The sequence below is a fragment of the Drosophila busckii genome, chromosome 2R (assembly GCF_011750605.1).
Source record: "Drosophila busckii strain San Diego stock center, stock number 13000-0081.31 chromosome 2R, ASM1175060v1, whole genome shotgun sequence".
Classification (NCBI taxonomy): domain Eukaryota; kingdom Metazoa; phylum Arthropoda; class Insecta; order Diptera; family Drosophilidae; genus Drosophila; species Drosophila busckii.
In genome coordinates, this window is record NC_046605.1 from 7,367,761 (window position 1) to 7,386,036 (window position 18,276).

Sequence of the window (18,276 nt, forward strand, 5' to 3'; positions counted from 1 at the left end):
AGTCTGTTGTATTAGTCTAAGCTGCTGCGTTTAGAAGCGCAGCTCGTTGAGTTGAATGCGCTCGTAGATGACTTGTGTAAGAGGCGCATAGCTGCCATCTGGCTGTACATAGTACAGCTCATCCTCAATGACATTTGGATCAAAGCCCTGTTGTTGCAGCTCCACCTTGCGCAGCTTGAACGTGCCCGTCAAGTCGATGCGACGCAGGAAGCGCAGAAACACTGGACGCGCATAGTTGGGCAAGCTGGCGGCGAGTTGTGCACCCAGTGTGGCAACATTAACTTCTCGTGTAGGATCATAAATGGCTGCCATGCCGGCGCGTCCCTCAGTCTGCGGTATGCACACACCATAGACTATTGTGTCCTTGTAGGCAATAAGATTGCTCAGCTGCGCCTCTACCTCGCTGGTAGAAACATTCTCGCCCTTCCAGCGAAAAGTATCACCCGTGCGATCCTTGAAGTACAAATAGCCACGCTCATCTGCCACCAGCAAATCGCCAGAGATGAAAGCCATATCACCTTTGCAGAAAACATCGTGCACAACCTTCTTGGACGACGCCTTGGCATCCACATAGCCCAAAAACTCACGACTAGGATTACCCTTGACAATCTTGCCTATGAATACGCCGGGCTCATGTGGTGCGCACAGCTCGCAGAGTCCGCGCTCATTGCGCAGCGGCTCGCCCGTATGCGGATCGGCGCGTATAATGCTGATGGGATACACTTGTGGCAATATGCGTGAAACGAAACCAATGGCACCCACTGTATTATCATTGTTCATAATATTCGCATTGCCCTCGGTGGCGCCATAGAACTCGCCCACTTTGGCTATGTTGAAGCGTTCCACAAACTGTGGCCAAATCTGCGGGCGCAGTCCATTGCCAAATACTAAGCGTATCTGATGCTCGCGATCATGTGGCGCTGCTGCTGTGGCCAGTATATAGCGCGCCATTTCGCCTATATATTGTCCGATCTGCAAGAGCAATAGTTGTAGTTTAATTCCATGATGTGCCAAGTTTTACTTACTGTGCAATTAAAACGCGCGCAGTCTGCAAAGTAGCCGGAGGCACTGAATTTCTTGCGTATGACCACAGTGGAGCCAAAGAGCAGCATTTGACCTATGCTCATGACACCACCAGCGGTGTGATAAAGCGGCAAGGGAGTGTAAAAAACATCCTTGTCCTTGAATCCTAGAGTGTAATGTATGCCAGCTGCTATAAAGAAGTAGCTAAAAATAATATATAAATTAATAATTAATATTTATTTAATATAGCTCCAGTTACTTACCGCGCATGAGTGATAACCGCTGCCTTGGGTAGTCCCGTAGTGCCCGACGTATAAATATAAACCAGTTTATCATGATGATCGGCACGACTTGCACCAGAGGCGACTTTATCCTTGGGTGCAGCATGCAGCAGCTCATTCAACTGCTGCGACAGTCCCTGAGCCAAACCCTCAGAGCTGACGCTAGTCTGGCCAGCATCATTGAACTGATATAGCGCCACATGCGCTGGCAGATCTCTGGCTATATCCATGACAGCCGTTCTATAGCTGCTGCCATAAATCAAAGCAGTGCATTGTCCAACTTTAATGCTGTGCTGCAGTGAAGTGCCACGCAAATTTGTATTGATCAAAGGAGCAATGATGCCAATTTTGGACAAGCCCAGCCAAGTGGCAACAAACTCGGCGCGATTCTCCAGCAGCAGACCCACCACATCGCCCTTCTTATAGCCATGACTATGAAAAACGTTGGCAACGCGATTCGCGTGCTCATTCAACTGCCGAAAGCTCCACTGCTGCGAGTCGCTGATTATGGCGAGCTTATCGGGATGCTGCGCCACATTGGCCTCGAAGAGGTCAGCCACATTCAGATTCTTGCGCTGCTGACGCTTTACAAACAGCAGCAGACGTATGTAGGCAATAACGCCGCTGTCAAAGCATAAAGTTGAGCTAAGCTTAAGAGCAGTCAGAATTGTTTAACTTACACAGTATCTCTGGGTCCAGTTACTGCAGCTATATAGAACCAACGCCAGCCTGGCTTGATTAGCAGCAGCAGCATTAAGCTGCCATAGAGCGCAGCCAGGCCATACCAAAGTCCCTGCTGATAGAAAATTAACCCAGTTAGCGCCATCAAGGCGGGTGTCAAAAGTCCAAACCACAGCCAGCGGCGTCGACTGCAGTTCGAGCTCTTTGCAGTTGCTGTTGGCTCCACATTGATCTTGACATCGTTGGCTTTAGTCTATAATAAAACAGAGTTTAAAGTTCTTAGTTAATTATAGCTTAAAACCAAGCAATCTTAACAATATAATTTAAGCTAACTACAAGTAATTTAATTGATTGACTTCAGTGAACAATCCATTGTTAAAACAATAATAAAACATAGCTAGCGGGAGATTCCCTACAAAATAAATGGGTTTATTTTTTAAACGATTTATAATTCAATTTACAAACAGTGAAACTTGGGTGCAGCCAACTTTTGTATACGCTTTGGCTACAAAACTGCAACAAACTCAAATATTTATTAACAAGTGTCAAGCATACATTAATTAAAAAGCAATTAAAAGAAGCCAAGTCTATAGCAATAGTTAACTTAATTTATTCGCAATTACATAAAAAAATTTACATCAATCATGCAGTTAGAACAAATATATAATAGTATTGTTAATAGTGCTCTGCTAATTGCTTAAACATATGACAAATGAACATAACACTTGACAGCCATAAATAGTTAACTTGGCTTGTTGAAAAGAAAATAAATATTGCACAAAATATTTAGAATTTTATTCATTAGTTTTGTGTTTAAGCTGAGTGCGCTTAATCATTTGTGAGAAAGCTCGTTGGAAATTTTAATTACACTTTTGAACTTTAGTCACAGCTAAGCATCAACAGCAGTAGCTCTTAAGCTTTAACGCTTAGCTGCTAATTAGCAGTTGTTTAATTTGCACATTAGATTCAAATTGCAGCTCGTTCATTTCAGTTAGCGCTTTATTTGTTAAGCTCAAAATATAAACAAGTGCAGAAGATATAAAAAGTAGCAAAAAATAAAAAGTTTGTTTTCAATTATCGAATTTGTGACCGATGCGACCCGAGAGCTCCTTGAAGTGTTGCATTGCCTTGTGCTCCGCATCGCTGGCCAGCTTATTGGAAAGCCGTATGAGCACACAGATGGTCAAAGCGCTGATCAGGCCCAACATATAGAAAAGCAACTGCGTGTGTGTGTTTGTGTGTGTGTGTGGGGCAGGTCAGGCGGCTGCTGTTGCAAGTAGTCGAAGTGGCATTTGTTACCTTATGCCAAATGGTTAGGCGTGTCTCATTTGGCGGCGGTTCGACGCCCTCCTCAACCAATGGCATATTGTCGGTGCTTTTCATCATGATGGATCAATATTTGTATGGTTTTTGGCCAAAATTGTTAACTTGTTTTGTTTGCTATTTATGCTTGAATACGTTTTTTGATGATTGCGTCTATGCTGACTATGATTGATGTGACTCATCACAGTTGGCAGCGCACTGAGAGTTGAGCAGTTATTTATAGTTGTAGCTTTCATAAAAGCTAATTACAGTTTTTGCTTTATGTTTGCTAGAAATTTAATTAAGCTATTTTATCAAGCGTAATACTTTCATTGACAATAAATATTTATTTTAAAACATTTTTTTTATGTATTCAAATTTTCAAGTTAAAATTTATTATGTTGACAACTTTCAATCTATAAATATAACAAATTTTGTAATGTCTTTAAAATCGAAAAAGGTAATAAAAGTTTTATTTACGCTTCCAATTCCAGCGGCAATTAAATTTATAAAAATTAATTCAGGAAGCAATGCTTGAATTAATTTGCTTACAGCTCGAAGCTTTACTAATTTATAGCAAAAGTTTATTATTTTGTGAGTTCTGCTCATTTTGTTTTTTAAATCTAATGAAATTAAAGCTACAAATTCCGCTAGCAATTAAATTTACATACAATTATTCTTAAAACTAATACAGGAAGCAATGCTTGAATTAGTTTAGTTACACTTCAGCACCAAGAATTCTTTTTTTTTTGTTTATTTGCCAAAACTGCTGATTATTTCCTCTTCTTTTATAATGTTGTAAAACTCATTTAACAGTTAACTGCTGCGCACTTTAGCGCAAGCGAAAATAGCCAACTATTAAATTAATGAGCTGGGAAGCATTGTGAGCACTTAAGGCACACTTAAAGTTTAAAACTCTCACGAAATATTTGTAAGCGCCAACAAAATCTTACAAATATAAATAGATCTCAACTGATGCAGATCTGTCAACAAGTTTATTGTTGACCTACGCCATGGACTTGACTTTAAAACGCAGTCGGCCATTAAATATATATTGAGCTTGGAGATGAATCGCCAAACAAGGCAAGTGAGCTGAGAGCTCACAAACGTGTTGTTGATGTATTTGTTGTTAACAATTCTGCGGTAATGGAATAAAAAATAAAAAACACAGAAACCCAGAAAAAGAAACAGCAACGTAGCCAAAAATCCAAACTGGTTTTTGTCTCAGCGCTGCAAGCCAAGCAACCTAGTATTATTTTCTTTTGTTAAGGCGCTACAAAACAGATCAAGCACAAGCATCAAGCATAAATTGTTTATATCAAGTATACGTGCATAGTTTACCTGTGTGTTGGAGTTCAAGGTTGTGGCACTCTGGCCAGGGGCGACAGCATCATTCATTTTGGCAATTTGTAGTTAACAGCAAGTTAACAGTTGATTAACAGAGGCAAGCTGCGGGTGAGTAAATTATTGTATTGTAAGTTGACAATTGTTATTTATTGGTTGCACATGTAGCACTTTAAAAATTCCAAAATTAGCTGTAATTAGGCGCAGGTTTTTTTTCAAGCCAAGTCTAGACGAGCGGGCTCAAGGTGAACCTTTTGTGTTGTGCGGCTTTTAAATTTTTGTTTTCAATATTTACGAGCTCAAGTTTTAGACAAGCAGCTGTAGTAATTAATTTAAGTTAGAGACACAATAAATGTTTGAAGCTTTAAAAAGAATTGGTGCTTAAAATTCAACTAATTTGTATAATTTTATTATTTTTATTAGCTTGCTAAATTATTCTTGTAGCTATTTAAGCTTAACTATCTTCACCTTGACTTAAGCTTTGTCTTATATGTAAATACCAAAGATTCAACCAAGGTATTTATGACAAGCAGTCTCGTAGATTAAATTCAAAAACAGCTGTTAAATTGCAATTTAAAAAAAAAAACAGCTTTTAATGTGTTTCTTTTTAGACAGCATTTGATTTCTGCAAACACGCTAGTGCTGCAAATTTGTTTTGTTAGCTAGTTGTAATATTTAAATGAACCGACTTGAACATTAATTGCTGCTTGTTAAACTTTTAGTTAACACAACCAAAATTCGACACGCATAAGCCTCAATTCGCAGCTCGACTTTTGACTTGTTTCAGTTTCAGTTTCCTAGCTGCAGTTGCAATTTGTTATACATGCAATTATGACTGCAAGTTTGCTGTTATTTTTTGCAGCAGCCACATCAGTCACTAATGATGATGATGATGCTGCTGCTGCGGCATCTTCACTTTCACTGTACATTCGTTTTACTTATTTTCTTTTGTTAAGATGCGCATTAAGATTTGGCATTGTTAGCTTAGCTCATGTCTTATATTTTTTTTGCATATATTCTTTTATTTATAGCCACGCACTTGGAAGTTTTTTTTATAGCTGCAGCTTGCAGCTTAAGCGCGTCTTATTGTTGAACTTGTTATAATGCCGGTCGTGTCTTTAGGCCAGCAGCTCAGCTCGTCAACTGCGTTACCAAGCTCAAGCCATTGGCTTCGACGCCAGCGTCAGCAGCAAGCCGCAACTGCGACGCTAGCGTCGGCAACAGGTTGATACGAAGCCAAGCCAGCGACTCGGCTTTACCTGTGTGTATCTGTGTGTGTGTTTGTATCTTTGCATTGTTATTATTTATAATTCAGATACATTTGATTGCTGGCTTTGATTGAGGTTGCATTGTTTTTCTTATTGTTGTAGCTTTTGCTGCACGCACGTGCAAATTTGCTACTCATGCAGCAATAAAAAAAAAAATACACTGTAATTAAATGGCTGCATTTATTTTGTGAAAATTGTTGTTGAAATGTAATTAATTTTTGTTTTGATTTGCTGCTTAGCCATAAGCATAAGTGGTATATAAATGATTAGCTAATTATTAATTTAATTTATATACTACTATATAAAATAAGAAAAATTACTTACTTGTAGCTACTATGACAATAATTCACTAACTTAGCTAAATTCAGCAACATATTTAAACTTAATTTAACTATAAGAGTTAAATTCAAACAAAACAAACTTCGTTTACTTTTTACTAAAATTTTATTTGACACAAATCTAAACAACAAGATTGCTACAATTGCTTAAAATGAAAATCGTAAAAATTTTAAATTTTTAAAACATAGCTTTCAAGCTTGTCTTTTACTCAGAACTTTCGAGCTCATATTCATATACTAAATGAACACTTATTAATTTATAAGAGCATTTACTTAAAAATAAACAGTTTCTAAATTTTTGCACTCTTTTTACAAATTTATTAGTCTACAATGAGTGAGTTAGAGCGAAGTATTCAACGCTTTAGCATTAATTTATAGCAAAAATTCAAGTCTCGCTTTAAATTCGAACGTTTTTTTATGGAACTTCTTCTCACTTAAATTTTTTATAGAGTATTGCCAATTCGCTTTACCCACAGCACATTTCATATTTTTATGCAAGTTTCTATGCGTGGCCCTCCCACTTGCCGTTAACTTTTCATCAGTCAGCCAACAATGTCGCCCATTGGCAATAAGAGACAAGCATCTATTAGAAGTTATGCTCGCAAATTGTAACAGCAAATATGCGAAGAGAGTGGAAAGAGAAGAAGGGGGAGCTGCTTTAATTCGAAACACGTGTTGAGTGTGCTCAGTGCTCTGCACTCTTTATTGCTGTTGTTGTTGCTTAATGCAATTTTGATATTTTCTCTTATACGCGCAATTGATGCGTTGACGCTGTCGCTGTCGCTGCTGCTGGCCCCAATGCTGGAGAGTTGTGAGAGTGTGAGAGTGTGAGTGTGGGAGCTTGCGAGTGTGTAACAGCGCTCTCGCTTGCACGCACAGAGACAAGTGCAATAGCGGAACAAATAAATACATATGTATATGCATGTGTGTTATGCTCTGCAGTTCAGTCTCGTAAATATCCGCAGACTGCCATGAGTTGGCATTAATTTACTTAAGAGCAAAGCTTAAAGTGAATTGTAAGCACTTTATACAATTTTCGTAACAATTGCAACACAAGATTTTTTTATTGGAGTAACAGCTGAACGGTTTTTAAAAATAATAAATTGTATCGGTTATATGCAATTGCAGAAATGCTTTAAAAATAAAATTAACGTACAATATGTTATTTTTATATACATATTAATTTGACTTTTTGCGACTCTACTAGCTTAGTTATAAATATTTAATGCTCTATTAAATTCTTTGCTATTCGCGTTTGTTTTACTTCCCGCAACAAATGTTAAGTCTGCTTAACTTATTAATAACTCTCAATATACAATATTTTTATTTCTTTTTCATTTAAAATACTTAAATTTGTTTATGGCACTTCAATAATTGCTATGACCCAGTTGTCTTATTCAAGAAGAACTTGCTTCAAAAGAAGAATGTATGTATAAGGGAAGTGAAGAATTGTATTGAACGCCCAGAAATCAATTCGAATCATGTTCTTGCTGAGATATGAAAATTATCCTCCAGTAGCATTCCAGTTAGAGATATTAATAGAAGGTAGTAGATCAAGAAAAAGCAAGCAAAGTGCAAGACAAAAAAATATCATAATGATTGTTTGGTTAACGCTCCCATCTAAGCCATTAACTTGGAAAATAAATAATAAAATTCAACGAGTTTCAAAATCAATAAGAAATTCTAATTTATTCATCAAATTTCCCATTTTTTTTTTAATATACATACATGTATAGTCCATATAGTATATATGTATTTAATAATTTTAAGTTTTAATTTTAATTAGTAGCTAACTTAACACTCGAAGCTAATCTAATATTCTCTGCAATCTAAACATTGTAAATTTGCAACTTATAATGGCAAAATGCAACTCTAAATTTAGTAAGTCATAAAAAATATGATCACTTGAAAATGATATTTGAATTGCACTTGTACCTGCTATAAAGTTTGTCAGCTATCTATCAGCAACAATTTTCAATGGCGCTAAGAAATTTTTTATAGGCAAGAGCTATCAACAGTAGAATTTCCCAGCTCATATACACATACACTAAGAGCGCACTTATGTGTGTGCGTGTGTGTGTGTGTGTGAAGCAATGGCCGACATTCAAGGGATATTTTTCACACATTGCTATGCATGGGCATAAAATGAACAGTGTGCGAAAAAATAAAGAGAAGAATACAAAAAGAAATGAAACCTATATGGAAATGTAAGAAGAATGAGGCGACATGCAATATATATTTTGTATACATGCTATATACCAGGCAAAAAGTGTTTATATAGCGCGCTGCTCCTCTCACTCTCTGCCCCTCTCGCTCTTTGTGTGAAACACTTGAGCTGCTGCTGCTGCTGCATTTTGTCAAGTGGATTCTTTGCTCTGAGATCATTAAAATAACATCGTTAGTGCAGCTTATAATGAAGTACTAAACAGCAAATCCCAAAAATGCATGAATATATATATATATATATTTGTCAAGTGGCTGTAGTCGGGGGTCTTTATGTCTTTGCGCTTGGCACATGATTAGTTTTAGAGACCCATTGACGCCGCCTGCAAATGAAATTCGACTTCATTTCTATCTAGATACTTTGGTATGCTTAAGATACTCAGCCGCATTACATCAACCCGAAATTGATGAATGCGACCGTGAAAAGCGTGGCGTGGAAAAACGCACATCAACGTCCATCAGCAACAGTTCGTTTAGATCTTCGATATATAGTACTATATATATGTGTATGTTTATGTGTATATTTTGTCTTTTGCAGCGCTGCTCCCGCGCTGTCAGAAATTAATCTTTTCGGGGGCAACGCCAGATGTTGCCTGCTTGCGGTTGTCTGCCCCGCCCCTGGCCCCTTTGCCTACATTTGCTTTTGCTGCTTTTCAAGCGCAAAGTGTCAAGCGTTTACATCAAATGTTGCTGCCCCGCGTCTGCTGCTGACAAAGATTGGCAACCAAACTTGTTGTCAAAGACAGTTTTATAAACTTTCAGCTTGATCTGGAATGTATTTCCGTAAGCAGCTAAAATTTGTTTACATTCTGCTGAATTCTTTTAAATATTGAAAGCAGCAGCAATTAGCTATAAAACCTTTTAGCATTCTAAAAGTAATCCCTATATCCCTATCCCATCAATTTCAATATCTATGGCATTAATCCTTTTATTTAAAAATATACCATACATAGTTTATAACATGATATTACTGCTTGAGCTGGAATATACTTTTATTGTTTGTTTACTATTGATACTATTAATTGTTTATATCATATATAGATTAAGAATATACCATACATTGATTATGTTATTGATATAAAAGATATTATTACTGCTTAAGTTGAAATATACTTTATTGTTTATAAGCAAAGTGAGGAATAGTAGTGAACGCCCAGCAATCAATTTGATTTATTTACAAAAATGTATTATCGATACTATCGATAGTTTCAACTAACACTAACAACTCTCGAGCATATCCTACGCTACCCTTTTAAGCTTTTTATACAAATTTTATTTCTTAACGCTTACCACAGTTTATTAATCGCTGTTCATTCTCTTTGTTGTCTGCATTGTTCTCTTCAATTTACTTTTCTTTTTTTGGGGGGTGGAGTCCAGGCAACCATTTTACTTAGGCTACTTCCTGGCTGCCTACCCAACTCACTAAAATCGTTTTTGTGTAAATAAACAAAATGTCCAGCGTTTGGCGTCGCTTTATTCTCTGCCTTTTGTTTTTTATTTTGATTTTAATTTCTTGCTTTTTTTTGTACATTTGGCGACCGCCAACGCTGACGTTACTTCGCTGCCGACGTCGCAGTTGCGCTTTTTTTTGTTTTGTGTATTTTTTATGGTTGATTTTTTTTTTGTTTATAGACAACAACTACACACGAGTTTATGGGGGCTGTGCGCATCTTCGGCTGAAAAAATATAAAAGCAAAATATTTATACGAAGCGGCACCGGCTCCCAGCTCCCGACAGCAGTGAGGGGCAGGGCGGCAAGATCGTTTGGTCGGTCGGTTTCTCTTTACTGTTGGCAGGTCTCAGTTCCCGGTCCCCGCTCCCTTTGTATTAACATGAGCGCTGCTGTTTTGAAATTTTAGTCAAGGGTATTTGCGTTTTCTAAGTAATCAGTGTTGGTAATTCTTGGGTTTCTAAATAAATAAAAGGTTGCGTTCAAAAAATGTAATTAAAAAAATATACAAAATCCTTTTTTAACATTTTTGTAATCTAAAACGGTATTTAAAAATAAAATAATGAGCATAAGTATAGTTTTAGAAATTAGTTATTAAAAAAAAAACATTCTTGAACTCACGCTTTAAGTTAAGATATTATAATATATTTTATGATATTAAATTATTTTATGAAACTAATAAGCAGCAATTATTGTAACAACTGAGCAATTGAATTTCCTGATTAATTTATAAAATTCCCTCAACTGTCTGATTGTTACTTAAGACTTATAAAATTCTAATGATAAATATAAATATATTTATTATTATTATGAATATATTTACATGCAGTTTTAAGTAACAAGCAGACAGTTGATGGATTTGATTTTATAATTTAGAGCGTATTTCGTAGTCGTTGCCACTTTTCGCTTTGCTCATTTTTGAAGTCAAGTCTTTTTATGTGTATTGCACACACATCAAATACTACACACAGATTCTCACACATCAACTACATACATTAGTACGTCTAGTACATTAAATTGTTGTTGTTGTTATTTTTATTGTTGTTGCTGTTAGTGTTGACGAGCGCTGCCAACTCTGGCGGTTGCCATTAGTCAGCTGGGTCAATTTATGAACTTTGATCGTTGATTGATTGGCAAATGCAGCAGCCAAATGCAGGCGCAGCAGCTTTAGCAGCTCCAGAGCTGTTGGTCCAGTTCCAAACACCTCGCATAACAGGAATCGAATATTGATTTTAATTACTCGCCGCTCTCTGTGCATATTTTGTCGCTGGCAGCGTTGCATGAAGCAGATGTTCGATCTATAGGGGACTAGAGCGGGGGCTGCTGGATGCGCTTCTCACTAAAAATCAATCAGCAGACCACAAATGAGCCCCCAGCTAGCCGACGACTGGGTCACCCGTCTACGTCTGCATCTACAGCCATCGTCCTCATCTTTGTTTCCGTCTTTGAAATACGAAACGCCTCGTATATTTTTTGGACACACCGCTGTGCCTTTGAGCACAACATGGACATGCTCGGGGCCTCCCCAGCTGCCACCGACTATAACCGTAGACTACGAGCAGTTCCAATTGCTTTTGTGTTGGGCGAAATTTGAATTTTATTTTAATGGTTTTCGCCAATAAAATTATGCTATTCATAGAAATCATAAATATTTAAAATATTGCAAAATATTGTGTGCATATTGAAATTTATTAAAATCAAAGCAAATATTTTGCTAATAAAATGCACGCATACAAAATTGTAGATATTAAGAAATTTAGTTAATAAATAAAATAAAAAACATAAATAATATGACAATACACTAAACGATTTTTAAGTCACGGTAACGATATTTTGGAGTGTGCCATTTTCAATGACTTCTAGTTTTTAATAGTGTAAATTTTATATGCAAGTATATACATCATTAAAAAGGTAATTTTATTACCTTCATTTTGGTATATAATAATATATACGTTTTATATAAATAAACCTGAATTAAGTCTAACTGGCATTAGAGTAGCTAATTTATAATCAGAATTATTTATTGCATTGTATATTTAGAAATTTATGTACAAATTCATAAATAATTAAGACTAAAATATACAAATAATATTTAAAAATATATATAGCATAATTATTTATAATGTTGGTACTGATTAATCATTTTTATTGATCTATATATATAAATTGATATATTATGAATTTTGTTTTTAATTTAGTAAAAGTATACTACGATTTTTTTTTAACTTTTTAATTAAGCATTTTATGCCTTTTTTTTAGTTAAAAAATGAATGATTTCTTCAAAAATTGTGTCTGCATACTGACATTTACTTTAGTATTAACTTTAAGTTATTTTATTGATTAGAAAAATAGAGTCTCTTCTCAATAAATGTGTTTATTACATTTAATTTACTTATTTGCATTTATTACAATATTCTTTTTAAATATGTTTACAAATAATCATATGCACATATATGATATTTTGTTACCATATAATTTTTTATATTAACATAAAATTGAAACCCTTGTTAACTTTTAATTGACAAGTTCTTTTATTTTCTTTGTTATTGGAAACCAAAATGAAAACTAAATTACAAACAAAAACTCATTTTTAGTTACACATAGAGTTTTCCCTAAAATATTTAGTGTAAGTGTCGCAGGCAGAGAGCGAGAGCGAGGACATTAAATGCACCTTGACAACCCCAGCTCGGAAAACTGTCAACGCCCCCATTTGATGAACTGCTCGTATTCCCTTGTTGTCTTTTTAGCTCCGCCACGAAATCAATTCCAGAAGTTCTCAAATAACGCGCGCATAAATTGTGTAACTAATTTTAGAAATGCCAAGGCGCACACACACACACATGCACAGCAAGGACATGGACATGGCTCTGGCTCTGTTCTATTATTTCAAAGTGTTTTTCTTTTTTGCAAAGCAAATTCACATGGCTCTTAGCATTGTTATTAGATGCAAACACATGGGTGGATAATCAATGGCATGTGCTATGCGCCGTCGCGGCAGGACTGCGAATTGTTGAGCACAGCAAGGACCTCATGCTAATAGTTTGACCCTCGCAGTTTTTCCCAACATATGTGAGAACTGCGTGTTGCACTTAAAAATTCAACTCGTAAATGAAATGAAAACAATGCGTGTGGGAGGATGCGCAGGATGTGTTTTCCTTTTCAGTTTTTTCTTTTGACTTAAAGCAGGCGCCGCTTGTGTGACTTTGCCACAGCAACATTCCTACAAAATACATTCGTATGTGTGTGTGCCTGTGTGTGTGTGTAATTCATTCAGGCAAATAACAAATTCCTGCAAATGGGCGTTTAGCTAAGCTATAGACATATAAATCATGTAGTTGAACATTTTTTTAATTAGCTGCAGTTTTTTCAATGGAAAACGGGCATTAAAAAAAGAAAATAAATAGAAAAGTATTTCAAACAAAATTGTTTTGAAAATGTAGCAAAGTTGAAATAATGTGTGCAGGAAGAAGCAAAATCATTCTAAAAGCTAAAAATGTATTTGGAATTTTAATTAAAAAGAGCATTAAAAAATTATTAAATATTTGCGATATACAAAAAATGCTTTGTTTATAAATACTTAATATACATTAAGTTCAATATGTAAGTTATTTACTAAACTTAGTTGCCATTTTTTTCTAAACACTTTTATATAAAATTATTGTATTTAATGCAATTGTTTCAAAACATTATTTTCTTCAATAGTATTTATTGCTTATCAAGATCAACTAAATTTTATGTATGCACTTATTTCTCTGCTAAGACGAGCTTTATAACTTCAATAATAAATATGAAAAAAATATTATGCTTAATTCTTATTAAATTTAGTTTTCATTTCTTCATTAATAAATTATAATACAGAATATAAAAAGTGCACAAATTAAAGTTGTGCGCCACCAACTTTTATACGCACTTTGAGAATAAACTAATCATTATTATTGCCATTTAGTATGCAATTTTTTTTATTAAAAAAACCCCAAAGATTATTTGTTTTTAAATTATGTTTATTTTTAGTTTATATACTTATATTCATAATAAACTTGCATGATAATTAAATTCATTAAATTCATGAATTCATTTATTATGAAGAAAGACGCAATGATTATTAAATTTTATACTGCACACAAATAAGAAAATATATATTTTAAATAAGTTTAAACAGCAAAATCTTGCAAGCGATTATTTTATTGCAACTTTTATTGTTAGTAAGTATCAAAATATAAATTTAGCAGTAATTTGTTTGAAGTAAAAATTAGTCAATTGTATCCAACTTTTAATAAAGTTTGCTATATAAACAATGCTTTAATTTTGTATTTGAGCTATAGACTCATATAAGAAGTAAAAATTACGCAATTGTATTGAACTTTTAATAAAGTTGAATATATAAACAATGCTTTAATTTGTATTTGAGCTTTAGCTATCTATATCTATTGCTATATCTACCTATAAGTCTTACCTCTCAGAATGTTTATTACCTACTTCACATATTTTCAGCTTGAGTGTAGCTAGTAGCATTTGCTATAGTTCCTGATCTAGCCCACTTATGCGCAATATGTTTATATATATATCTATAGGCAACAACCTGTCAACATGTTGGCAATATAAATACACGCACACACATGCGTATACGTAAGTATCTAACTATAAATGGTGTAGTTGGTGCAGTCGACATAAAATGCTTATGCCAGCTGTCATTTAAAAAGCAATTAAGCGCAGCAACTAAAAATGATATTTGGTGCAGCCTTTGAAGAGAGCGAGAGCAGCAACTAAATCAACTGACTGAGCTAATTATGTGTATTTTAAATAGGCATTTGGCATGTTTTTGCATTTTGGCGACATAAATATCATTTGTAGCTACATTGTAAACAAGTTTTACGAGCGGCAAAGAAAAAAACTCCAGCAGCAAAAAACTAAAAGAAAAAGCGAAAATTTAAACAAATGAACATAAATCACCGGATGTGGATGCCACTGCTGCGCACCCCGCGCCCCGCGCCTCTAGCTGCAGCTGTATCTTTGAGATACGCATAGTTGTAGCCGCATGACGTTACGCTCTAAGTATGTCGTATATATATATTTATATATATGTATATATTGTATGTGAGTGTGTGAATTTATGTGCTTATATTGCATATCAAGTTGGCAGTTGGCGGACCCCCACCAAAGACAACGACGACGACGACATTTTCGCGCCTAATTTAAAGGGGAGCAATGAAATAACAAAATGGCGACGCTGCGGTTTCGGTTTTTGCTTTATACGCTTTGTGTTTACTTTATACAATTTTAATTTAGTTAACGCTACATACATAAACTAAAACTAACATATAGGTTACACTTGATTGTAGCAGTTTAGCTTTTGTGTTTTAAATAAATTGTTTAAACTTAGTTATCTATAAGATATGGAAAGTGCTGCAAGTGCGCTGGCTGGCACTCGCAATTGGAATTATTCACGCCATTGTTGTTAACTGGAAGCCCCCGTTGCAAGTCCATGTACTCGGACCCTTAAGCCTTCTGATGCTGTGCATCACCCTCCATGCGCCAGACACCAAACAGATAGCTCAACTTCTCGGGCGGTATAATGGGCGCGCCATTTGCCTTGCGCAAACATTTCAGATCCGCCTCGGCGCCATTGGCAGCGCTCAGCAAAGTGCTGGCGTTGCCATATCCAGGCGAAACTGGCGAGGATTGCGCCTCCAGCGCCTTCAGCAGCGATATATCACTCGAGCTTAGCATGCGGCACAGAAAGTCTATATATCTGTTGAAATATAATTAAATTAAATTCAATTCCAAGCTTAGCATTGCTCTAGTCTTACCTTGTTGCCAGTTTGAGCGTCTGTATCTTGCTCAATTTATCGCTGGGCAGTGTCGGTATAATTTGCTGCAATGCCTTGAATGCATCGTTGAGGCTTTGGGTGCGCTGCCGCTCCCGCACATTTGCCATCACGCGCTGATTGCTAAACTCATCGGTGTCCTCGCATTTGCTGGGCTTGCGTTTCAGGCGGCGTCGTGGCTTGCGAAAAGCTTTGCCCGCTGCTCCATCAGCTCCATCCAGCAGGCTGCTGCTGTCGTCTCCTAAACAAGGCACCGGTGACATGCCGTCCAGCTCGTCCTCCTTGCCATAGCCGCCCACTGAGCTCAGCGCCGTCTGACGCGCATATTCCATATCATCGCGATCGGAGCTGGAGTAGGCGCTGCCATTCAGGCTATTGGCTGGCTCATAGGCATCATAGTTTTGACTACAAACAAAATTATTATGTTAAATATATATTATTTTTAAATCAAACATACTATAACTTAAAGCATAAACTCAATTATAAATATACTATTTAACGTAGTAACGTAACGTTTGTCTTAAATGAAAAGTAAAGCTATATGTCTAATTTATATATTAGTTGAGCACTAAATTTGCAATTTATTGGCTTAGCAGCAATTAAAATTGTTTATATAAAAAGTTATGCTAAAGAAATTTTTAAATAATGAAGTTCATTTACAATCAAATTTTAATCAATTTTAAACTAGCAAAAGTAAAAAAATATTTGAAGAAATAAGCTCAAAAAAATTTTGCATTATTGAATATAGCAACACATTAAAGCTGAATACATGTGTCAACTTAATTATTTATCAATGTTGATTTAGAGATTTTTTAAAAATATAAATTCAAAAGATATTTGAATGATCAAAACTGAAATTCTGTTACAAATTTAATACTTAAGTTGATTTTAAAGTATATTGTATCAAATTGTCAACTTAATGCTAATTGTTTGTTATTTACAAAGTTTCTATTTGATTGTTAAAACATTTGACAACTTAAAGAAAATATTTGAAGTGCCAATGCAATTATAGTGATTTATAAATTTGATAAATATTTTGACTCAACTTTATAAAAATTCAGTTGAAATCCATACTCCGAGCTTGAATTACAAAAAATTCAGTTGAAATGCATACTTAGAGCTTAAATAATGTATTTGAATTCATTTTTTGTAAAGTTAATTTTCAAATACTTTGGCAAATATACAACAAATATATTTATTTTTAATAGATATTTTGTTTGTCTGTTAAATCAGCTTTATAAATGTTATTCTGCATATTCATTGCAATGAAGATCTTAACTGCAGTGAAGCTTAAAATATTTAAGGCTATGCTCTACTATTTCTGCTCAATTGGCATAATTATTAAAAAGATTAAAAGATTTATATTACTTACCTTCTATAGTTGCCTTGGAAGTGTAACTGTTGCTGCTGCTGTTGCTGCTGATGCGCAATCGTTTGCGGATAGACGCCGTATTTGAATATGTTGGCCTTGTGCTCCTGCAGCTCCTCGTCGGCGGCAAAGTCATAATGCGAATGGGAGTGGGAGTGAGGAGAAATGCAGGCAGTTTGCTGTGCGGGCGGCTGTGATTGCGACTGAGTTTGCGCCGATGCCACCTCATCCACAGTGGTGGGCAAGTAGTCCACATAGAGTTGCTGCTGTTGCTGTTGCTGCTGCTGCTGTTGCAGCAATTTCTTATGCTCCGGCTGCAGCTGCATGGACATGGCATCGGCAGGACAATCGTAGTCGCTGCTGCTGCGTGCCCGCTTGCCATGCTCATTGAGCATATAGCCATGTGGAGAAGCAGCTGCGGCAACAGCAGCGCCAGTTGCAGCATTTGGCGTCTGTTGCTGCTGCTGCTGCTCGAAATTGTTTTGATTGTTGTTCAGCTCCAGGCTGCTGTGATTGCTGCTGGTGCTGAGCACCTCATTGCTGGGTATATTATAATCCGTATCCTCCAGCTCCGTAATGCCATAGGCAGCATAATCTGCAGCATTGGAGGCGAGCGAAGGCAGCGGCGTATATTGCTGCTGTTGTTGCTGCTGTGGCATATATTGTGGTTGCTGCTGTTGCTGCCCCAGAGTGTGCATAAAGGCCTGCTGCTCCACTTGTATAAGCTTGATGACATTATGCTGCAGCTCCATTATATTGGGCAGCGTTGGCTTGTAGCTTATGTCCAGCAGCACCTTGGGCGACACTGAGCGTGCGCTCATCGTTTGGTACGCAATTTTGATAGAGTTTGTTAGCTCAATGTTGCACGCTGGCATAAATATTATATTAATATATTTGTTTTTAACTATTTCACTTAACGCGTGCCGTTTACCGTTAGTCTAAGCGTGTGTGTGCGCGCAGCGGCAATGACGAAACGCAACTGAATCGACTGTCCTGCCGGCCATTGCTCAGATCAATGTTTTGCTCTCGCTGCTCGCACGCGATTCGCTGTTGAGGCGAACCGGAACCGCCATAGCGGCGCTGTCTGTTGTCTCGCTAGCTGTCTCGCTCTAGCGCAGGTATGACGTCAGCGCCGAATTCGCTGCCGATCGTCGAATTCGCTGTCGGATTTT

At 36.3% G+C, this 18,276-nt stretch overlaps 2 protein-coding genes across 6 annotated transcripts; both read right to left on the minus strand.

Annotated features, from left to right (window-relative positions):
- Positions 1-9: 9 nt before the first annotated feature.
- On the minus strand, positions 10-6,240 carry LOC108596764 (long-chain fatty acid transport protein 1). 5 transcript variants are annotated; one of them, XM_017982854.2, is made up of 6 exons: positions 6,224-6,240; positions 4,629-4,736; positions 1,985-2,238; positions 1,287-1,928; positions 1,026-1,227; positions 10-972 (listed from the first exon to the last, which is right to left on the minus strand). In XM_017982854.2, the coding sequence occupies exons 2-6, from the start codon at positions 4,683-4,685 to the stop codon at positions 31-33; spliced, it is 2,097 nt and encodes a 698-aa protein (XP_017838343.1). In that variant the 5' UTR covers positions 4,686-4,736; positions 6,224-6,240; the 3' UTR covers positions 10-30. The 5 variants fall into 5 exon arrangements, with proteins under 5 accessions (XP_017838343.1, XP_017838341.1, XP_017838342.1 ...); XM_017982852.2 differs by lacking the exon at positions 6,224-6,240 and adding an exon at positions 5,671-5,755; XM_017982853.2 differs by lacking the exon at positions 6,224-6,240 and adding an exon at positions 4,927-4,943.
- Positions 6,241-15,169: 8,929 nt separating this feature from the next.
- On the minus strand, positions 15,170-17,963 carry LOC108595436 (protein twist). Its single transcript, XM_017980666.1, has 3 exons — positions 17,108-17,963; positions 15,718-16,140; positions 15,170-15,659 (listed from the first exon to the last, which is right to left on the minus strand). Exons 1-3 carry the CDS (start codon positions 17,923-17,925, stop codon positions 15,407-15,409), a joined length of 1,494 nt encoding a protein of 497 aa, XP_017836155.1. The 5' UTR covers positions 17,926-17,963; the 3' UTR covers positions 15,170-15,406.
- Positions 17,964-18,276: the final 313 nt, after the last annotated feature.